This window comes from Candoia aspera, chromosome 2 (genome assembly GCF_035149785.1).
Source record: "Candoia aspera isolate rCanAsp1 chromosome 2, rCanAsp1.hap2, whole genome shotgun sequence".
NCBI classification, from domain to species: Eukaryota; Metazoa; Chordata; class Lepidosauria; order Squamata; family Boidae; genus Candoia; species Candoia aspera.
In genome coordinates, this window is record NC_086154.1 from 211,484,820 (window position 1) to 211,508,703 (window position 23,884).

Sequence of the window (23,884 nt, forward strand, 5' to 3'; positions counted from 1 at the left end):
CTTTCACATCAACAAAATTTGAACCAGAGCATGGATAGATGAAGAGTATGCTTAGAAGCAAAAATATTCACTAGATGTAAACTCCACATGGTTAGAAACAACACACTTTTATATCTTAATCTTAAATACTTCAGGTACAAGTCTGTTTCATTTAAGTAAGTGTACCTGATAAAATCAGGAACTTAACAGCTTGCTTTCCCTAATGTGGATAATTATCTCCATGTCAGGATAAAAAATGATAATGTGTGCATGATTGTGCTTTTTTTTTTTTTGCCATCATTACATATAAAGCATGATCAGCTTTCTGATCCATTTGCCAAAATTAAAATGTTCACATATTAAATAATACATGTTATGCCAACACAGGAGTTAATTTTTCTACTGCAAAGGAAAGAAAAGAAATCATCAATTTTCAAGGGATAAAGAAAAGAAATTATAAATTTTCAAGGGATAAAAAAAAGAAATTCAATTTTAAAGAAGAAATATAAAGGAACCGATAAGCTATTTACATATTAATGAATATAAGGAATGTCAGAAGGAAAAGGCAATATAGACTGCAGTTTGATTAGTCATATTTTTCAAGAAAAAGTTCTAAATTACTTTGGGTTACAGTTAGATATAGAACAACACACAAGAATCCTGAAAGTATTATTTATATTGTGTTTCATTCTGGCGCATATGGAAGGACTACCATGATTTTTACATATATAACAGAACAAGTCTTTTCAGAGGATTGTTAATAAGGGTATCAAAACAGCCATATATAAGACTGTCTCATCTTGCCTTCAAAATTTATTCTGAAACTAGAGGAAATTTTCTTCCTCTAGTTTCAAAGGAGCATTTGTTCAGACCTCTAATTGTCAAGAGAACTCTGAAAAAAATGATTGCAACAAATCAGTTATTAATAAAACAACAAAGGATTTTATTTCTGCAAATGCAGTGAAAAATAAAACACAATTAAAATTGTCTGATAAGGGCATATGGAACATACTAAAAGTTTCTTACCGTGAGTTACAAACATCAAGCAATATATTTCATTAAAAAGATCTTTATATGTGAATTGGCAGACTCTAACATAAGCCTTCTAACAATTTGGGATTTTGTTTAAGATTATTGGAAAGAAATATCCAAAAATGTTTAAAAACAATTCATATTACTTTTCTTTGTATCTTTTCCACCAGGAGAAATTATTCTTTTTTTGTCAACAGAAAATTATTAATTACACTTTTGTCATAAGCCTCTTATAAAGAGTAAGCTGTAAACAAATAAAAGGGGAAAAAAACCAAATATTCTGGATTGGAGTTATTAGTAAATAGGAGGTTTTTTGTTGATTAAATGTTGGTTTTCCCCCCTCCCCAATTAATCAATTAATTAACTGGATATAACAACTTTCTCAATTGAGCTGATATTGGTGAAGGGAAACCGTTTTTTAAACTCACACAGCGATCCTGAGCATTATTCTTCAAAAGTAATAATGATCTCAATAAAATTGTATATTAAAGTATTTAGGCTTTTTTTTTTCAGCCCTAAGCATACATAGGTGGAAACTTTACTGAACTCAATCAAAATTGTTTCTCAGTAACTTCTCACATAGTTTTCGGCATATAATACATGAATGCTACTTTCCTATAATGGATTAGAGCTCACAATAAGAGTTTGCAATAAGAATATGCCCCAATACTGGAGAAACTAAACATGGTACTTTGTGTATATTCAAACCTAGATGCTCACTTATTAAATTTAATTTTAATAAAAAATCTTAAGTTTTTCCTATGTACTGTTTCCATTTAAAAATATTTATTCTTCTTCTTCCTTGTCCCAGATTTTCAAGAAATAATCGGTGTTGCCTGAGCATTCAACCTTGCCCACCTATAAATCTAACTATATTGCTGCCAAGAGATTAAAAGCAAAAAACTATCTAAAAGTCTCAATCTTTTACAGTCTTTAACAGTACATACATTAGGGCCCAACAGCTATCTAAGTGAAAGCCTGTGCTGTTGCTATGCCAGGTGCCTACAGCTCAGTAAATCCGAAAGAGTTTGACATATGAGCTTCACAAACACAACAGCTAAACTAGACTGACAACCATGGGCTGATCGCACATGTGACACTAAAAACCAACTCTGAGCTTCTCCCATGCTATGACTGCTGCTCAGATCTTGTTAGACAGCAACTGCAAGACTATAATTTTAAAATCTAACATGTATTGTAGTCGGTGTAAATGTTATATTTTTTGCATTAAGCAGATACAGTCCTAATCCCAAATGTAAGATTCAACATATTTCTTCCATTTTAAGTGCATCTAATGGGGTAGAGAGACCTAACATCTTCATAAACAAAAGTTACCCAAGGATGAAGCAAAATCTGTAGTTACTTAGATGAATTTCTAACTCACACAGTCTTTCAGAATGACACATAATAGATAACTTTTAAAAACATGACAAGATGTTAACAAAAGATAGGTATCTATATGTAGCCCAGGGCTGAGCTACATCTTATACATACAAGAAGATGCAAACAAAACAATATCACATTGTTCCAAGTACTTTATATAAATCAGCTTTACACAAATATTCTCCCAAATATTCAGTTAGGTTATTTAGCTTTGGGAGGAAAAAATCTGTTGGAACTGACAAGCAGCCACCTAGAATCCCTTCTGAAATTCCCACCGTTTTTAGCTAGGACAACATTACAATCAAAAACTCAGTCAGTTTTTTATGATTGAATGAAAGTATGAAACTTTGCATCATACAAAGCAATATGGGAACCATCCCCAGAAAATAAGTCTGTTCTTAACATTGCTCTGGATCAGGTCTCTCCACTCTTGAACTCTTCAGATGTTTGAGCTGAACTTCTTAATAATGTCTAACCCAGCAAATAATGGATGGTACTAGGGAAGGACGGAAGGAAGGAAGGAAGGAAGGAAGGAAGGAAGGAAGGAAGGAAGGAAGGAAGGACGGAAGGAAGGAAGGAAGGAAGGAAGGAAGGAAGGACGGAAGGAAGGAAGGAAGGAAGGATGGAAGGAAGGAAGGAAGGAAGGAAGGAAGGAAGGAAGGAAGGATGGAAGGACGGACGGAAGGAAGGAAGGAAGGAAGGACGGAAGGAAGGAAGGAAGGAAGGAAGGAAGGAAGGAAGGAAGGAAGGAAGGAAATCCAAGCAAGGACGCCCCAGTTACAGAGGCAAACAAACCCACTCTGGACTGGGGCATAGATGGAATTTAATCACTTCAAGAATCAACTACACTTTGGCCAAAAGGACTTAGCTGCAGTTTAGCAGCTCATCTTCCAAGCAATGTTAGTCCCAGCAGTAGTGTTGTTGTAGTCCCAAGGCTGATCTCACCCTTTTGTCCATTCTAAAATATCATAAACTGTTTTTGAAAGATGAAAAGAAGATCATAAAAGGCAATCACACGTTTTCAGTTTGGCCCAAGCTGACATTTTTATTTCTTTTCGCTGCACATATCTGTTGATTCATATTTCCAGCTGTTGCACATAGCGATTTACTTATGAATTCAGAGGGGGAAAAACAGTCTCCAAGTTACTCCTTTAATACTGTGATCCTAAGAACAATATAGATATGAAGGGATGATAACATTTGCCATGATTTTTCCAAGGAAAAAAGAAAAATTAAGCCAGCCCCGAGTCTGAAATACTACATGTTTATGACCTACACTACCTGTTAGTTTTCTGTTTTGCTCATTTCCTTGAATTGATAATACAAAACATATTCCATATAGTTCTGCCAAATCATTTTGGTAACATAGACAAAGATAAAGAACAAGGATGTCTCCTGTTCCATTTTAAATAAGTTATGTTGCTGTGGAAGAGGGCAATAAAGAATGCCATGTGAGATTCTATACAAAATTTTAGGATTTCCATACTCTTTTTGGCACACATGGTTCTTTGAAACAGTCAGTTTGGTAAGTTTTCCAAATGCCAGCCACCAGTCTAAACAGACAGGGTCTTTCTACTCATAGACCTGTCTTAAGTAAGAGTGTGCTTTGAAGCCACCCTGCCTTCTGTCTTATTAATAAATTAACTGACCTTACATCCTGGCTGCATTATTTAGGACACTGTTTCTCAGCCTTAGCAACTTTAAGGTATGTGGATTTCAATTCCCAGCATGCTGGCTTGGGAATTCTGGGAGTTGAAGTCCACATATCTTAAAGTGGCCAAGGTTGAGAAACAGTGACCTAGAAGATCCTCAGAGATGATTGCATTATACTTACACAATTGCATTAATCTAATTTGCACCCACATGTAATTGTACCTTGAGTATTTGCAGCTTGGTTTGAGTTTTTGGTTAGACGTGCCCCCAAAGTATACCAGTATGCTAGCAAAGAGATCTTGATCCTTGGCTTCCTAAAGAGCAATTACCACAGAGAAAGTTTCAGAAATACCTTGTAAAATGCAATTCGATTTTCCTGTGCATGAGTTAGTTATCTGAATCCTACTCCTAAATATTAATACTAATATGACAGCTACTAATCATGTTATAAATCAACCTGAATTATTAAATAACTTCAGGCCTGTAACTTATAATTTTATATAAGTTATGTAAGTTATATACATGATTACACAGTTCAAACTTATTCTGTGTTTTGGGGTCATATAGGCCACTTCCTCTCAATGATTTATAGGATTTTAAAGGAAAAGCCAGCCCTTGTTGTGGCCATATAAAAGCTTATTGCAGCAGAGGTAGACTAACCCTATAAAGCACAAGTGACAAAACAGCTTTAGTGCAGTTTGAATCTTTAATCAGCACATCAAGGCAACAACAGCAGTCCTGATTATTAATAAAAGCAATAGTAATATGGAACAAATCAACCAAGAGCCCTCACACAAGGCACAAATGACCAGGCTCAAATTATCCCACTTCACAGATCTCTGGAAAAGGCTCTAAGGCTGGGAAGGGAGGAAGGAAAGAGAAGAGGACAAGCTGCAGCAGTCCTGATGGGTGCGCCATTGGAAGACCTGAAGGAACAGGTTAGGGATAGATCATCACAGAGAAAATCTGTGTGGTTGCTAAGAGTCAACAAAGACTTGATGGCAGGTATTCATCAGCATCATTACCATCATCACAGAGAAAATTGTGGTGCCTCCCCACCGCAAGACAAAATAGCCAAAGGCATCCCCGCTACCCAACCCAGCACAGGGGTAAAAAGGCGACCCAAGCGCCCCCCAAGGCCTCCCCACATCCCACCCAGTGGCAACACCTGAGGCCCTTGAGCCCAGCGACGACTTCTCCAATTGGAGGCCACAGCCCCTGACCCTCGAGACGGAGTGGCGAGGAAGCCACGCCCTCGCCCGTTGCTCCCCAAGTTCTCCCCACTGAAAGTTTCCAAACGTTCCGGATCCCGCCCAGAAGGTTCAGAGACCCCGCGCCGCGCTCCCAGCAGCCTTCGCCCCGAAAGGAGGAGCGGGGCGGGGGCGGCGGCCTCCGAGCTCCTCGCCTCGCCTCGCCCGCCCGCCTGCCTGCAACCCTGCGAGCGACCTGGGATTCCCAACCTCGCGGCAGGTGACTGGAGCTCAGCCTCAGCCTCGTTCTGGGACGCCTGACAGATGCGCCACGTACAGACACACATTACGGCTACCTCCTGAGCCCAGTCGCCTGCCCGCTTCATTGATTGGCACCCAGCGGAGGGGAGGGAGGAGGGCAGACACACGCATCTCGCCCTCGAGTAAGGATACGCGCAAATCTTAGTGTTAGAAGGCGAAAAGAAAGGAAGCGACCGACTGCCTGACAGGATCCGGAGGCCGTTTGGTGACCCTTTTGCTCCCACGCCCCCCGCCCCCCACTGCTCTTCCACGCCAAGAGGCCCCCGATAAACTCAACAGGACTTCTGCAAAAAATTTCACTAGCTGTGGTTGCACCTCCGGATGTACGCGCCTTTCGATCCACACGCCCGTTAAACTGAGTGTCAGGATGCGGCCAGGTTCAGCAGTAGAACGAAACGGCGAACCCTGAAAATGTAAGCGCGCGTTTTGTCGATTATGCACCACACATACACACTTTCCTTTCCTTTCCTTTCCTTTCCTTTCCTTTCCTTTCCTTTCCTTTCCTTTCCTCTTTTTTTTCTTTTTCTTTTTCTTTTTCTTTTTTTTTCGCCCCCAGTAAGCTAGTTAGAAGTATCTGATCGGCAGTTCTGCAAAGCAAACGGATCAAAGAAATCCAACACTGCGTGGTGGGGATTTTGAGGTGGGAGAGCTGAGGAAACCCGGTTCTTCGGCCTGGGACAAGGTCTAAGCTGCTACCATCTTTTGCAGAAAGCCTTGTGATGAACGTAAGCGGCAAGGAATATATATATATATATCCTTCGATCGCGTGTACGAATGAATTAAATTTCAGTGTCAAGTATCAGAAGGTTAGGAGAATATTGTGTGCAGATAAACCTTGCCACCCCTTGCCCCTGGGGGAGCCCCATACACAATGTGGAGATGATGAATGGGCATTGGGAGAGGAGATCGAAGCGAGGGCCGCCTTGCCTCCACTCTCTCCTACAAAACTATAGGGCAATTAATTGTGCCTTGTCCCCTCATCCTTCATCTCCTTGTGGCACATATCGATGGAGATTACTGCTGATGGACCATTTTATCACCTTAAATAAACAGTCACCACCTCTTCTAACCTCAATCTAATATATGGGCCGCGAGTCCTCCTTGTAAAGTTGCTGCTCCTGCTTGGGCGGGGGGGGGGGATGGTGGAAAATAGCTACAGTACGTTGAAGATACAGTAGCAATTTGGGGAATATATATATATATACGCGCATACATACAGATTTAACCCTAAGAGGAGGAATGCCTCCTCCTCCTCCTCCCCGCCCCCCCACCCCGCGTTTCCCCGCCTGGCTGGGAGTGTGGCAAAAGACACCCCGCCAGGCGGCTGAATGCGCGGAAGGGGGCGGGCTGCGGAACCTGCTGGTTCGTTTCACACGGCGCTGAGTGGCGAGGGGCAGCAGTGTCTTCGTTGCTTTTAAACCTCCGGGGGAGGGGCAGCGAGGGAGCAAAGGTACCTTTGAGAACTAGACTTCAAGAACATAAAAGCTGGATTTAGGGCTTGGTGCTAAAGGAAAGGTCTCTCCTCGCCCTTCAAGATCATGGCCTTTGGCTCTGCCGTAATTAAGGATTTCGCTCCATAAGACTGCCCTTACTGAAAGAAACTGAAAGGCGCCTGCTTGGACATACAGTAACACAAACTGCTTAAAGGGGTTTAAAAATAAGAGACTAGGCCAAAAATGTTTCGTCTGAGTTATCGCCCTTCAGAACTTTGCATGTCTTAGGATGGGAAACCTTCCACACCGTAAAAGCATTGAACTTGTTTACACGTGTGGACGCTGTGAGAGAGAAAAGAGGTTCTTTTTCATCTGCAGGGAAAACGCCCTGACTTGCTCGGAAACCTCGGGGTGCATCAAACCTTTGCCACGTCGGACCGCTTATTCCACCGAATCCATTTGACTCCCAGTTCTCCCAGCTTGCTGTGATTTCCTCAAATATTTCCGCTAGAAACAGCGGACCTTCAACGTTGGAAAAAATAAATAAAAATCAACCTGTGCGAGCAATATCTTCTGAATGTTAACCTCACATCAATTTATGTCAAGGACTGGAGATTCCTAAGTGCCAACGACAGCACTCATGTATCCATTTATCTGGAAGTCGATGTGTAAGTGAAGTAATAACTATTGGTATTTTTTTAAGTATGAAATTGCAAAATTAGCTACTATTCATGTTATGAAATCATTGCCATACTGCAAAACAGATGCCTTAACAGAAATGTATAAAGTTACATGACATTGTGCCAGTTTCAATTGTCATATATTAATGTCAACAATAGAGCCAGTTTGGTGTAGTGGTTAAGGGACCCAGCTAGAAACTAGGAGACCTTGAGTTCTAGTCCCGCCATGGGCACAAAGCCAGCTGGGTGACCTTGGGCCAGTCACTCTCTCTCAGCCCTAGGAAGGAGGCAATGACAAAATACTTCTAAAAAATCTTGCCAAGAAAACTGCAGGGACTTGTCCAGGCAGTCTCCAAGAATTGGTCACAATTGAACGGCTTAAAAAAAAGTCAATAATAAATAGTATAACATTATAATGAATATTAATAATGATATTGGTGATATAATGAATGTTAATTAATATTAATCTAGGATTAAGTACAGCAGCTTTTTCTCTGCTTGCACTACAGACTTAATTAAACTTTAGAATTACAGTCCATATTTTGCCTGGAAAGCATTTAGATTGAATAGTGTTACTGACAGCTGGATTTGTATCCTAATTAAGCAAAATATTGGAACTCAACTCATTAAGGCTTAGGCTCCATCCATGGAGCAAAGACACACTAAAATTAGTACATGAGTTTTGGGTAAGAGTGCTAAATGACAAATCCAATAACTTGTTTTAACTGGATTACAAGGGCTAAGGGTGACAAAAGATATTTGCTTTAGAACAGTCAAGGCAAGATTAATGATGGGGAATAGGGCAAGCAAATGAAGGCATCATCAACACTCACAAATTCTTGTGTTGGAGACTAGACTGCCCCCTCCCCTTCCAGAATTTCTGACTTTCTGGCCCAGGACTTGAGAATGCATAACTATTTTTGTTTAGATATCGTTCTCAATCCCATCAAGAAACCTGGGAGGTTTCAGAAGTGCTCACCTCAAGTTGCAAAAGACTCGTGTCTTGTGCGTGCTGCTAAATCGAGCAAGTCGTACGTACGTCCAGCGGACGCCTTTTTTTTTTTTTTTTTGCGTTCTTGATCCGGACACTGGGCACATTCGAACCGGTCAGGCAGCAGGCGAAGTGGCGAAGCCAAACAGCGAAACAAAAGGCAGCTTCATTCATTTAGGCACCAGAAGTGCCGATAGCGGCGGGGGGTGGGGCGGGGGAAGAAGGTGGTGGAAGATCTCTATTTCTCGCTCAGCTTTGGTGGTCTTTGCTGCCAGCTCGCAAGATTCCGCCCAGTTAGGTCCCTTCAAAGAGCAGGTGCGACCTCCTTTGCACTAGATCACATTTTCGCCCACAGTAGAGATAGGGATGGTACTTTGCTGAGACACACCACCACCACCCCGCGCCAATCCGGAGAAAAGATTTGGGAACCTCTCTGCTGGCCACGGAACAAGACACACCCGGCGCTGAAGTCACGGCCGGGAGTGGAAAGAAAAGGAGCGGTGCTCGAGGTCCGGGCGTCGTCGTCGGCCCGATCCACCAGCCTCAGCTCATAGCTTGGCCTGCCGCCAAACGGTCGGAAGGAAGGAAGTCCTGTCGGCAATAATCAGACCCCTGTCAAGGAGGGAAAGAGAAGGGAGGAGGCCGGGTCGGAGCCGAGGCTCGGGTGCGGGTGGGCAGGAGCGGGTTGGCGCGAGCGAGCTGCCCTGCTGGGGCCTAAACCCGCCCCGCGCGCGGTTGAACGCCACTGCCAGGACGACCCATCCTTTCGAGTGACTGAAGGCCACCTGGTGGCTCTTGCAAGCCACTCTGGGAAGAAGAGCGCGCGGCTTCGGAAAACTTATTTTTAATTCCGGACAAAGAGAAAGGAGAGCAGGTTCGGTCACGAGAGGCGGCTTTTTTTTAAAATTCATCCTCTTGCTCTTTAGAAGCCCTTTATCTCCCGGATTACTGATTTCTGTCTCCGAGGAGTAAAGCTACCTCTGCTGGCAATTAAAAGCGCCTCTCAGAATCTCTTAATTTATGGGACCAATAATTTATGGGATCTCTTCTCCGGCCGTCTCTCTCTAACCGCTCTGCGGTTCTGGAGGAAAACGACGCGCTCCTGTATCAGGTGATAGACAACGAGGCAGGCTCTGAAGAGGAGCGTCTGGGAAATACGGGAAATGAATCCAAACTGCCGCCCCACTTTCAGAGGACGATTAAAGAGAGAAAAGTTAAGACTACAATATCCCACTGAATACGGGGTGAAGAAAAGATCTAGGATTGTGCCTTCTCCTCTCCTAGATTCAGAGTAAACAAGGGTCAGATTTGGCTCACTTTCTCAGGAGTACTCGGCACTGAGTAACCTGGAGTTTACTTCCAAGTTAACTTGCACTGTCGCTGTTTGAGTTCCCTGATTTCCGAAGACATTTACTTTCACCTAAATTCAATCCACGTGTAGTCTTACTACGTTATTATAATTAACCTGGAAATTTCTGTAACTTTGGAAGGAAATTTTGGATTCAGACTGAAATGCCCATTTGAATGATTGCTCCTTTTCTGCCCGACCAGCCCGACCATTTAAACCATAAACTTTGGAAATGACATCAGTTTAATTCTAATGTTAGAATTAAAGTGCTCTTACTCAGGCTTTACATGGATTATGCCGGCCACACAGATCGATATGCACACGAAGCCCAAAATAAATTTGATGACTCTCCTAACTTGATTGCATTTGTTTATAAAGAAATATGGTGAAGGTGTAAGTCATGAAATTTCACTGGGCTGAAAATCGACTATCTTAAAACACTACAAATAAAACTTCTTAGAAGAAAAGAGAGCTACAACTCTATTGCCAGTATTTTCTCACAATGCGTATTACTTATAGGCTGCCATTATGTAGTTATTTAAGATATCTAAAAAGACTTTTAAACAATTCCAAATGCCATCCACAATGCAAGCAAATGCAGTGCAAGCTACAATCCTGAAAAAAGATGTTCTGTCAAAATCTGTATTTTTTGGAAAAAAGAAAAACTATCAAAAAAGAATTCCATCTTCTTTTCTGTAAAGTAAATGTGATTCTTTTAAATAAAAAAAAATCATTATGAAATTCCTCCATTCCATATTGGTTTTGACACTCAATTAGGCTTTTGACATTTCTACTTTTGAAAACAAACTTCCTATAAAATGGCTCTGACGCTAGTGAGGAAAACCCAGTGGCCCGGTGTTAATGATGTGAACAAGAGCCGAAAGGTATATGGTATTTCCAAAGGAGCCGAGGGAATAGTTGGCTTTGAAACAAGTTAAATTTCTTCCTCCTTGAACAATATTCTCAATGAAGGAAAAAGTCTTTCCAGCTCAGACTTTCTTGCTACAGCATCAAGAGTAAAACCTTGAAAGTAAATAAACTTGAATAAAACCACTTACATTCAAGAAAGTTCCAGTAAGGTAAGGCTTTGATAAACAACCTAATGTGGGATAACTATGTTTTCCAGAAAACACTTGTGACGACAAGTGCTGTCCAAGATTTAACTTAAGCTTACTCTAAGTTCCTGAAACTTTGGGGAAGGGAGTCCCACTGTGTTGAACAGGGCGCACTACAAAATGCAAGGGCTGAAAGGCCGAGTTTTAAGCCTCTTTCTGACATGCTTAATTTAGATGCCAAAGTAAATTGTAGGCATATTTCAGATATCTAGGAGGTTGGCTAATCGGTCCTGTGCCTCTCATTTAAGAGTAGGTTTGGGATAGTCCTACTTGATAGTGATTTTGGTTGTAATCTTGCTAGGCACAATTCCCTACAGCGGGCTCACTGAACACCCGCGAATTTATTTCTGAGTAAAACTTGCACAGGTTTGTTTCAGAGCTGGGCTGTGTCGACCAGCAAACTCGGATGAGAGGCCTCCAAACACCAAGAGACACTTGAGAAAAGAAACGACCCCTGTCCCCGCATCCAAAAAGCCCCCAAGCCCGAGCTGCGCCTAGAGAAAACTCAGCGGGTAGCGGTACGTACGATTGTTGGGGTCCCCGGTGTGCTGGTTGAGGGGAATGATCTCCATGCGCTGCTGCCCGTAGAGGTAATAGTCCAGCTCCTCGGCGGTGCAGCGAATCCTAGGCGCCCCCCTCTCGCTGCACTTGGCCAGGCTGCCGCCGCCGCCGCCCCCTCCCAAGTCCTTGGTCTGCAAGAGGGAAGCAGGGGCTCCCGTTGCGGGATCGGAGGTTTGGATCGGCCCAAAGACAGGGATCTGCGCCATCGGCAGCGAAGTCAAGCTGGCCAGGGAAGCGGCGGCGCACGAAGATGGGGCGGACGACGGGGTGGACGAAGAGGAGGAGGACGAGGAGGACGAGGAGGACGAGGCTGCCGAAGAGAGAGAGGCCGGGAGCTGTCGGAGGCTGTCACACGTTGGGTCAACGGCTCTTTCGGGCGCCTGGAGGGGGTGGCCCAGCAGCCCCGCGGCGCCTTTCAGCTGGCTGCTAGGCGGAAAAAGCTGCTGCCAGTGTTGGAGGTAAGCCGGGTCCACCTTGAGGAAAGCCGATCCGCCGGGGTCGCCGGGCTTCAGCATCTCCGCGAGCCTGCGGAGGAGGAAGGGGGGAGCGCTGAGAGGTCCTGCCGGGACTTTGGTCACCCAGGTGGGTTGCCAGCACCCCGGACAAGCGCGGGGGGAAATGCGCGGGGCCTTGTACTGGGCGCCCTCCCGAGATTTTCTCGGCACCTTTGAGAACCGGGGAGGCTTGTTCAGGTTCGGGCGCAGCGCCTGACAGAGCAAGACCCCAACTTTCCAGGGGGGAGGAGAGGGAGGAGCCTGGGAGGGTTGTTTCACGAAGGCTTTGACCTCTCCCACCCTCCAAAGAGCTCCAAAAACTTCCCGCTCCTCTGGGTTCTATTTCCCCTCCTGATTCCCGCCGCCTTTCCCACCGCCCCACTGCACGTCCTACCGCAGCCCCCGGCCAGACCTCTTCCACCAACCCAGGGACGCCTCCCCGTTCTTTTCCACGGGTTGAAAGTCCTCTGATTTTCCGCACCCCCGGGGGAAAGGGAAAGGGAAGGAGCCGAGCCACAGAATCTCGAAGCAAGCGAGGCCGCTGACTCGGTCCGCGGCGTCCCGGCGAGAAGTTGGCTCGCGGAAAGAAAACTTCATCCGATCGCGGGCAGGAAGCAAAGAGCCCTGATGGGCAAAGCCCCCTCCTCGCTGCCCGGTTACCGGCCTTTCCTAGTACCTGAGCTGCGTGGACTTGGAGACGAGGAGGAGGAGGAGGAAGAGGCGAACTCTTCGGTGTCCCAGCAGATCCAAAGAAAGAGGCTAAAGACAGGAGGAGGTCGATTTCCGACAACCTGGACTTCGAGCGACGCGGGGAGGGAGGGGAGAAGCGGCCGAGGCCGGAGGGGTGTCTGTTGCCCGGCAGGGAGAGCAGCTTGCCTCTCGCTGGCGGGCGCGCTCTTGCTGTGGCTCGTCGGCGGACGCAGCTGGGCTCCGCCGCGTTCAGCGCGCTGGCCGCCTTTGGGTTAGACACGTGGGCTTGACGACAGCACCAAACACAAGCGCGGGGGGGAGGGGGAGGGAGAGCGGGAGCGGGAGCGGGAGCGGGAGCGGGAGAAAGTGGCGGATCTGGGGCTGAGGAGACCCGCGCTCCTTTCCCAGCCCCCCTCCGCGCCCACCCCCGGCCCGCAGGAAGACGCGCGTGCGCGCGCCCGTGCCGCCCCGGGGCCGGCTGAAGTTGCGGGCGCTCGGAGCCGGAGGAAAGGGCTGCTGCCGCCGTTCCCCTCGCAAGTTCACGGGGCGGCTTGGGCGGAAAGCAGAGTCGAGCACGCGGGCGGCACGCGGGCGGGAGGCCGGCCGCCGCTGGGGACTTTCTCAGTTCCGGAAGAGAGCAAGATGGCCCGGCGGCGTCGTGGAAGAGCTGGGCCGCCCAAAGGGGAACTTGTTGAGAACGAAATCGCCGAGGAGCAAATGAGGATTCGCTGGGCATGTGAGCGGGCCATTTCGCTGATCTTGAAGTCGCGTCAGACAGGAGATGTTGATAGCCTTGGCCTTTTACTTTCTCTCCGCTGTCCCCCCTCCCATTTGCAGACCTTCAACTAAAGTCAAACTGCGTTTCCGAAATTCAGAGCTTGCTCGGTCTCGTTTCTAATAGTCCTTACATTGGTTGCCAATAAGCGACGGGGACCCGCACCTCGGCCAAGCCACCAAGCCCAGATTGTCAACACATGACTAAGCTTTGTGGACGACCACTTATTGTTGTGCTCCAAACAACATGGGTTTCCTTTCCCAGACTGGGGTGCATACCTCAGCCGTGTCTGTATGGCCGCCGCCGTGCAGTATTTTTCATCAGGGATTAATCTAAGGAAGGGATGGGTTATAAAGCGCTGAAGAAGTGTTTCACTATTTTGCCCAGAAATAAATGAGAACCGACCGTCGTATCTAGTAGTTGTGTGTGGATAGAGAGACATTTGAATTATAAATAGGTTCACGCCTTACCCTTTGAGTCAGGTTGGTTAAATATAAGATTGCAGGAATTACCAATTAACTGATAATCGGAGCCAATTACCCAGCCCTATTGTTTCAGGCTGTACATTACACGAACGGAATTCTGTCCGCGAAATGGACGAGAAGCTTCCACAACTGTGGAAGACCTTCCATTGCAGGCAGTTGGGTCAATTATGAATAGTAATTAACCAAAAATAAATTAACCTTTCTCTCCCTGCACAATGCTGTTCCAAGATGGACTTCTCACCCTGGAATACTTTTCATAAATCCATTTTTGCACGACCTGGTTCTCTCCCACCCGTCGTCACACCAACTTGGCTCTTAATGGAGGGAGTCTGGGAATTCTGTTGCTTAGTTTTTGTCTGTGTCTAAGGAAGGACATTTTCACACAAATCTGAACAGAACAGCTTGGGCTAAAAGCGAAAAAAAATGTTTTGACTGGAGTCATTGTGACAAGGTCATCCATCATTTTTCGGGACAGATTGATAACACCTAAATTAAAGGCAAACATCAACCAAGGAGGCGGGCGAGGGAAAAGACCAAGGTCTGCTCTCGAATATCAAACTCATTCGGAGGTATCAAATGGATCGCTAGCCTTTTCATTGTCTTTCATTCACTCGGGGATGTTCGGTGCCACGATTTTTCACTGCTTCTTCCCCAGTCATTGCCTTTTAAAGACACTGACATCAAGTATTGCTCTTTGCAGCACTGGAGAGAAGAGCTCCTAAAAAGAAGTTTTAGACCAGTGGGAGGAGGTACAAACTCGAGAGTAAGGCGGAAGAAGAGCTATTTTACACCCAAGACGGTTCTTTTCCCAATGTTTAAGAGCGCAGAGCCTTAGATGGTACTGTGGATTAATAAAAGTTACTTCCGAGTAAATTGAGGCTTGAACTTCAACTCCTTCGAAAGCAATAGTCCAGGTCCAGTTCTATGGTCCCTATTAGAAATGTCTTGTTCTATTTATGTCCCCGCCCGGCCCCTTCCAATAAAACAACGATTTATGTTACTGCGACGGATTTTTTTTTTTAATATGCGAGGAAAGCAACCGAACTAGCAAGTGGGGTGGGAAGAGGGTCAGAAAAGGGAAGGGAAGGTTCTATGCAGCTGTTCGCTGCCTTGTCAATAGCTCCATTTGTCTTCCAGGCTAAGCTGGAGGACCGGAGATTCGAAGCGGGCGGATCGGCAGGAGGCTCTTGGCGCGGGCGAATCTCGCGGAACCGTTTCGGAAGAACTACCGCAAGAGGATCCGTGATCAAACCTGAATGTTGAAGGATACATGCCAGACTTAGCGCTCAATTCCTTTAAAAGCGCCGGCCTTTCTTCCCATCTTAGATGGCTGATGTTTAAAAAGTCCAAGGCTGCCGGCTGAGCCTGAAAGTTTTTCCACACAAGTCTTCCCTTTCTTCGGGCAAATCAGCAGAGGATAAGGTCTTCTAGACTCAGGGCAGCCATTAGGCATGCTGGCAGGAGATGATGGGAACTGTAGTCCGATATATCTGGACGGCCTGGGACGGAGAAAGACCAGAGGTCCTTCCTTTCCCGCTTCCCTCAGAGGAGTCTACGTCTTGGCTCCGCGCCTTCAACAGTGGCTAAGGAGCCTCGGCTGGGGACCGTGGAGGCAGTGGCCCAGGGCTCCGACGCTGGGGGCGTCCTTCGCTGGGGACGTCCCAATCTCCTCCCCGGTAACGCTTGAGTGCCTCGGTGGGAGATGGAGCAATTGCTCTGGTACATGCGCGGGAGTGTGGGAGTGCATGTGTGCGGGGCACTGGAGCCCCAAGGTGCGACCAAGGAGTGACACCTTTCTCTACTCCAGTTCAGGCAGGGCCAGCCTTTCTTTTCTTCTTTGCTTTTAATAAGCCTCACCCTATGCTTTCGGGGTTTTCCCCTTTGCTGGTTTGGAGAAAGTGGCTTCTGCGTTTACAGAGGTCGTGAGCGAGACCTCCCCCCCCCCCCCCCCCGCGCAGACTTCGCAGTCCGGCACAGCCACGCGCCCACCCTTCGCCGCCCCTCCCTTTCTCATCGGATTTTTTTTAATGATTATTATTTATAGGGCGAACAGAGAAACAAATCACATCGACCCTTTTGAAAGCGATCACACTTTGATAAAAATCCACCGCCCACACCAAATCGATTGGCGAATATTTGTTAGGAATCCATTCCCAGAGAAATAAATAAGGAAAGGCGAAGTGTATTACATGCAAAAAGGTGAGATGCAGTGGTGTTTTTCTTCATTGATTAATGACCTCTAAAATAAAACAAGCAGGAAGAGGAGCCAGGATCGATAAATTAACTGCCCAAATCCATCATTTTTTTCCCTGGGAATATTGCATATATCCCCCCCCTTTTTTTTTTTCAATGCGTTCTTTTTGAGAAAGTAAGGAAACATAAGCTGGGAGAAACGAAGACCGTAAAAGAGGCATTGAATCGGGGAGGCCCTATCTGATTTCGTTTGACACACAATTAAAAAAGTTTCTTTTCATATTAATTAATTCTCCCAATCTGATGGGGAAGACAAATGGTCGAGTGCCTCTGACAGGAGACCGATAAAGGCTTCAGCAGTTTCCTTTCCAGCCCTGGGCGCCTCTTCATCCTACTTTTAAGGTCAGGAGAGCGGACTTAATAATTCATTAATAGAGACATTTATCCAGAAGCCCTTCCCGCCCCACTCCTGCGCAGCATTTTGGAGGTCGAGGGATTTGGGGGCTGACAAAGGGGATGAGAGTCGTGGGATGGCAAGAGGGAGGACAAAAAGTGCCTGGCACTTGGTCTCACGGAGGCATTTTTGGACTAAAGCCCTAACACAAAGTAATCAGAAATGACGACCCTTCCTTCTAAGGAACTCGCTGGAAATGGGCGCCGCTTTTCTTGGATTCGGCTTTTTGTCGGAACCTCCCTATGATGGGTGGGGCTGGAGATCTGGGGATGCTTGGCGTTAGGATGTGGGAGTGGACAGAAGATGGCAGGCAACTTGGTTTCAACACCCGAGGACAGTACTGAGACAGCCTTGGCTAGAAAGAATCCTTCTAACACGGAACATTGGCTTATTGACCAAGCCCTGGTTCAGGTCACCATGGGGGTGTCACTGAAACCCAGCCAAGGAGAGGGAATTCTCAAAGGGAGTAACCAAAGCCCAAAAGTAGGCAGATTTTGTTAACTGTTCAGAGCTGTGGAGAAAAGGGGAATTCTACTGGGGACTGGCTACTGTCTGACTACTGTCAACCGTTCTTTGTTTGCATCAGTCCTGCCCTCCATTCCAAGCCAGCATTTTTAGCACAAGAGGAGACATGAGCAGTATCTTCAGATGTGGCCTTTAGTGAGCAGTCTCCTTGCCTCCTTCACAGGACTTTTCCTCACCCATCCTTCCTTTTTCTTAACACAGATACACAGCTGCTCAGATACACCTTACAGTGCTGGCTGGCCAAGGTTTATTGCATGGGACCATCAGGGAGACAGAATCTTTTAATCATTAATACATGGTTTAAATTATTGTATATCTTTTTTTCCACATTCATGTTTAATTTTTATGGGGGTAATCTGTTAAATCAGACTCATCACAGAAGCTCAGTTCTTGAAAGGTGGTGTGTTGTGCCTTAATATTGTACGGTTTGAGGTTACTCCTGCTGGTCTTTTCTTCCTCTTTCCTGCAACAACTATTGATGGTTGTGAACACATACGTTGCATTTTGAATATGTGCTATAATGTTCTCCACCTCTTCCTTTTTTAAGTCATAATTTGGGGATTTCAAAAGACTACAAACTCAGTGATTTGGAATTTAGGTCTGACCTCTGCCTCTCATCTTTTTTCATTCTGAAACCATGTACATACAATAGGTGAACAGGCAACCCTCAAACATCTCCTCTTTTGGAAAAATAGTTTTGCTAGGCTTGTAGACAATATGGTGCTCTTCAGCTGTTTTATAATTCAACTCCCATATGGCAAAGCGAGCATCATTTGTGATCATGGATTCTGGAAATTGCAGCCCAAACATTTGGAAGGCAGGCAGTTGCCTTTGACAACACTGATACGAAGGAGGGACAGAAGTGGCTGAAACAATTGCCAGCCCTCTGGCACAGGGTTACACAACCTCTGAGGGCTCTCTTCAGCTTTGTACATCTGGTCAAAGGCCCAACTTTCCTCTTCTGGAAGGTGGGAAGCTTCAAGGGTTTAATGAGTGCCTGAAGCCAGCCATTTTGCTCCTTAAAGCCCTGAACATCCCCACCCACTCTGAAGAAAGCATTGAGGGCTGCAAAAAGGATGTGGGTGGACTGCGTAGGACCCTTCCTGGCCACACTTCTTGCACCTCTGCTCTAACACCTACTGTCCAAAATATTTTTCTCTAAAATTAATTTTAATTTTCCACATTAATCTGTTTTACTTGACTTTCTGAACCCTATTAAAGGACTAATTGCAATTAATACAGCCCATTAACTTTACCAGATGTAGGAGTCTAATACAATGATAAGAATGTAAGAAGGACTGCACAGAACAGAAGCACTATATTTCCAAGGGGTTTTTTTATTTGTGCTTTTGATGGCAATGGCAGAGAGATACTTTGCCATTCTCTTCTCCCTAGATAGGGTTGGGTTTGTTTTTTTTTTTGATAGTTTCCTAGATAGGCATTTTTGTTTTTGTTTTGCTTACCTTGATTTATTGTGTAGACATACTTGCACTCATGTTCACAACAGTTGCTGTGTTTGAGGGAGCAAAGAGGGAGCAATTGAGAAGGAACAGGTAAAACTGTCATAAGTATCTGAATACCATCCATTGCTTGTATGGATGGGATGCTGCAGGTTTTCTAACCCCAGCATATAGTAGGAATGAACCATAGGGTGGTATGCAGTAATTCTGCTAGGAACAAAATATGGAAGAGAAATGCCATAATGGGAAAGAAGGCTCTTGCCTGGAATGCTAGAAAACCCATTCAGAGAAACTGGATTAGCTGTGCAATGCCTGTTGACTGAAGCTCTCATAGGAAGAAGAGCTGCTCTGGCGAAGAGCATTAAGCATCACCCACATATTACCCTACATCAGAACTCAAACCATAAGCTGGTTCAAACAATGCATAATATAATTTGATTACATTATGCTAGGGCCACCAGAGAGCATTTGCAGAAATTCCAGTAATTACTAGGTGGTGCCAAAGCGATATTGCAAACTCTACCCTTTGCTTCCATCTAGTGGCCATCCAAAGTGTTGCAGTCCAGAGCTGACAGCCCTGTTTTATGTTTGCTAGCCAGTAACTAAACAGCAGCATTGCTTCTCAAGTGGATTACATCTGAAGCACTCATGCCTGCTCAGTCAGTGGAAAACTCCTTCCTCCCCTCATCACATGTTTTAAAAATGTTTCTCAAGCTCACTTCCTGGAAAAGCTCTGAATCTTGCTGGTTCCTTAATATCTTCCATGGGCATATTGTTACCTAGATTCAATGATTTGGTACACCGCACACATGTATTTTTTTGGCAAATGTAGTCAGTTTCTGGTTCAGCATTACCAGACAGACATCAGCATGGTCTCTGGCTGAATCAAGCTAGGATTGCCATGGGAAATGGCTCTCTTTTCCTCTTGGACACAAGTTCTCCTTCCATTTTTGCTTTGGAAGAGCTTATGCCCTGAACATGTAGATGCAACACAGGGAGAAACATAGCAAGCAAATCTGAAACTAAGTATTTACTTGAAGTAACTGGGGCTTAATTCTCAGTAGGCATATATAAGATTTCATTGTTACAGGAAAGTAGGTTTCTTTTCATTTCTTTAAGATATGTTTCTAAACCTGCATGCTTGTGAAATACAATTTGGAAAATATCAGTAGGTGATTTCTTGGTTTGGTCCTCATGGCACCCAACGCAGATCAGAGTTATCAAGTATTATAAGGAATGGGAGACTTGCTTTTCCTTTTAAAATTCCATTTTAATCATTGCGCTAATGAACATCTGGTTGGTTTGCGAGCTGAGAAGTGTGTTAAATTATCTGGAAAATGCGTTTCCAGACACATTATGGATTCAGCACTGTGTTTCTAGGTCAGATATATAGCAACATCTGACTTGAGAGGGGGAAAATGTGTTTGGAATAGATTTCTTCTTACATCCTTAGATACTAGAAAGAATGGAGGTGCTAGAACAATTAGGATGGAAGTAGCCTTAGGGAACTGCTCTTCCGAATGGCTCCAGGTCTAGAGGGGCACTTCTATATTACTTGTCTGGCTTTGCTATTCATGCATGACTTTGTGATTACCTTGTTCTTAGACTGACTGCTGCTTTAGGAATTACAATCTCAGCCTGAGCATTTTAGAATCTAATGTAGGCTTCTGTGCCCTTGAAATTAAGTATTTGAGATAATGCAGCATTTCTTAACAACTCCTCATTACAATCACATTTGAGAGAATTCAGATCTGGATGTCAAATTAAGGTGATCAAGTGTACCTCTCACTTACCTTTTTATTTCTGCTTATGGTGAAAATAAAATTTCTTCAGTGGGACAGAGAGCTGCTATCTCATGTTTCAGGCTGGGTGGCTACAAATAGCAGATGAAGAAGTAAATTAGTGTCTCTATTGTACCACTTTAAGATACTAGTAAGGGAAGACTTCTCAAAGTTATGCAAAGGAGGCCTTGCATTTAGCAAATTGGATCCCAGGAAGAAGACTGTGTTGGGACTCTTACTGCTGATGCAACTTTCTGGGTGTAATTTCATTCATTTTATTGTAATGAATGGAAGAATATCTGAGCATGTGAACCCCTAATTGCAGTCTGAAGGAGGTTGTTCCAAACACCAATTGGCTGTTTTTGAGAACTAAGCCATAGTGATTTAGCCAGGGAGGGGGGGGGGGATATTTTCCCAGTTGATAGAAAAGAATAGCCCCTTCTGCCTCTTTGCAAAGGGGCAATCCTTCATTAACAAGAAATGTACCAGTGATAACATTTTGCATGTTTTAAAAAACCCATTATTCCTTAGTGAGGATGGAAATGCTGTGTGAAGAGCACCTCCCCTTGGCACCAGTCTGAATGTGTCAACTGATTCTACAAAGACAACCAAACAGATGCCAGACAACTAATGACTTTCTGCCACTATTGACCTAATACGGATATGTTCCAGTGACCTTAGAGGTGAAAGGTCATGTACCTTATTACCAATTCCCTTGGCTATCCCTTATCAGATTCAGATATTGGTTTTTCTCATTTACAATAAATTTAATAATATGTCTCATGGATCCCAATAAGAAAAAAACCTGGAAAATTAAATGACAGAAACAATCCATGCATTAGAAGCATTGAGACATATAATCTGGTAGCTTCAAGATTAAGGTAAGATGTGTACGATTGCTTTTTAAATTGCCTTATATTCTATACATTGAATGATTGCTCACTTAAGGTAATACTAACTTTCAACTTCCCGCTTTCTATAATCAGCCTTTCCCCACCTTTTTTATATTTATTAATCAAACCAATTCAATATATTCTTCAATGAGGAAACATCATTATAACTGAAGATGTTATGAAACCCACCTCTGAGTTGGGCAGCAAGCTTTGACATTTGTACACATCAGACAGAATTGTTATACCCTAATCTTCATAAACAATACTGTTCTATCAGTAATGTCGTAACTTATATCTACATGATTGTCACCTGGCTATGAAATGCTATGTATGTCATAGTGTGGACTATGCTGGCATAGATGTTATAATTCCTGAGTGCTGTTGGCTTAGTTGCTTCAGTAAGGGTGTCCCCAAGGTATGCTCAGGAAGTGAGGATGGCAGCCACAACAGTGTGATTGAAGCTCCACCTCTTCTTTATATACATTTTGTATTAAAAAAAGAGGTGGAGCTTCAATTGCACCACTGACTGTTTTTTTTTATCATACTCTGTGAACACTCTGCTCCAGTGGCATAGCAAGGCCTCAGTGAGCTTTCTCTAAATTGGTTATTTTGCTACTTATGGTGTGGGATGCACAACAGATAAAAATAATGGTACGTTGCTAATCAACTGCATCTTTAAAGAAAAAAAAACGTTGAGGGTTAGGCAAAAGTGGGTTGTTATTTAAGGTAGCTCTTTGATAAGGCATCCACCTTATAAAAAGTGCATGCCAGATACTAAGGTAATTAGAGGGGGAAATTGAAATTAAGAATAAAATGGGTAGTGTCTTAGAGAGGATCCATGTCCAATCTTAGACAAGAATCTAATTTCAAAGCAGCCTCATAATAAGACTTTTGCCAAAGTTGTTTTTAAATTCAAAATTCTCCCAGGTATTCTAACTGCATCTACATTTAAATGAGAAAATTGTCACCTAAGCTGTATATCCAAACATGCTGTAAATTAGAACCATAATAAAATATACTGAATTAATTTTCAGTTTTCAGAAAGTAAAAAGAAGAAAACTAAAAGTTGCAATATTCCAAAAGAAGCAAAGTCCCAAAGTAAGATGCAAAGTGATTTGTTCCTGAGAAAAATGAACAAAAGGGTCCCATTTTTAAGAGAGAAAGAATATACAGAAGAATTGGATAGTAAACTAGATTAGAACAATGTGCTCTTATGCAACGTACCTGGAAAAGAAAGAAAACAATTTGTCATTGTAGAGTAAGGAAAGGAAAAATGTGATTCTCTTCATTCTAACACTTCGCATCTTGAAAAGGCTACTGCAGTGTTTCTCAACCTTGGCGACTTCAAGATGTGTGGACTTCAACTCCCAGAATTTCCCAGCCAGCAAGGCTGGTTGGGGAATTCTGGGAGTTGAAGTCCACACATCTTCAAGCTGCTAAGGTTGAGAAACACTGAGCTACTGTAGGTATCTAAAAAGAAGATAAGAGTCTTTACCCAAATAATTTACCTTTAAATAAGGAGCATCTTCTTCTATTTTTGAGAATACATTAGAGGATTTTTAGTTAAGCTTTCTTTTGTGGAGGAGTAGGGACTAAATTGCTAGAAACCAGGAGACTGTGAGTTCTAGTTCCTACTTAGGCATGAAAGCCAACTGGGTGACCTTGGGCCAGTCACTCTCTCTCAGCCTAATTCACCTCACAGGGTGGTTGTTGTGGGGAAAATAGGAGGAGGAAGGAGTATTAGGTATGTTCCCTGCCTTGAGTTATTTATAAAAAATAATAAAGGCAGGATAGAAAATAGATAGATAGATAGATAGATAGATATGTTCTTTTTAACTACCTTAAATAATTTATTCAGTGAGCAATATCTGTAGTCAAACCTTTTCCTGAGACATTGTGAAAACAACAATTTTTGAAATTTGTTATTACTATCTACTGCACCTAAATATTAACTGTGATGTGCCTTGACTTTTCAGTTAACCATTTGTTTTAAAAATAAGAAAATATATATCTTTGATAAGAACAAATTATTTCAGTCTACATGAAATAATCTGCACTGTGCAAATACTGCTGTATTTTTTTTCAAAAAAAGGATAATTACCTAGATATTTGGGTTTCCCTTCCCCCCTACATATTTTTAGGTTCTGCTTCCTTGCTTCATTATAGTACAGTGTTAGTATGTTTATTTGGTATGATATCTAAGTGTAATAGAAGACCTATGGCTAGGCTGTACCTGGCTCAAAATCACCCAGTGAACTTCCATGGTTAAGAGTAGATTAGAACCTGGGTCTCCCCATTCTTAGTCCAACAATTTAAGCATTACACCACACTGCCATTATCAGACATTGTGTAATTCTTTTCTAGCCCTATGGTAAATACAATTTTTGAACATAGCTTTAGACAGTGTAGGGCAAAAATGTGCAATCCATAACCACCATGTGGCCCCAG

At 43.9% G+C, this 23,884-nt stretch overlaps 1 protein-coding gene across 1 annotated transcript in view; it reads right to left on the minus strand.

The window, feature by feature from the left end:
- PRDM6 (PR/SET domain 6) overlaps positions 1 to 12,201 on the minus strand; it is a 90,008-nt gene extending 77,807 nt beyond the window's left edge. Inside the window, exon 1 of the mRNA XM_063296727.1 lies at positions 11,652 to 12,201. Coding sequence (XP_063152797.1) covers positions 11,652 to 12,201 — 550 coding nt within the window. The remainder of the gene's footprint in view (positions 1 to 11,651) is intronic.
- Between the last annotated feature and the right edge of the window lie 11,683 nt (positions 12,202 to 23,884).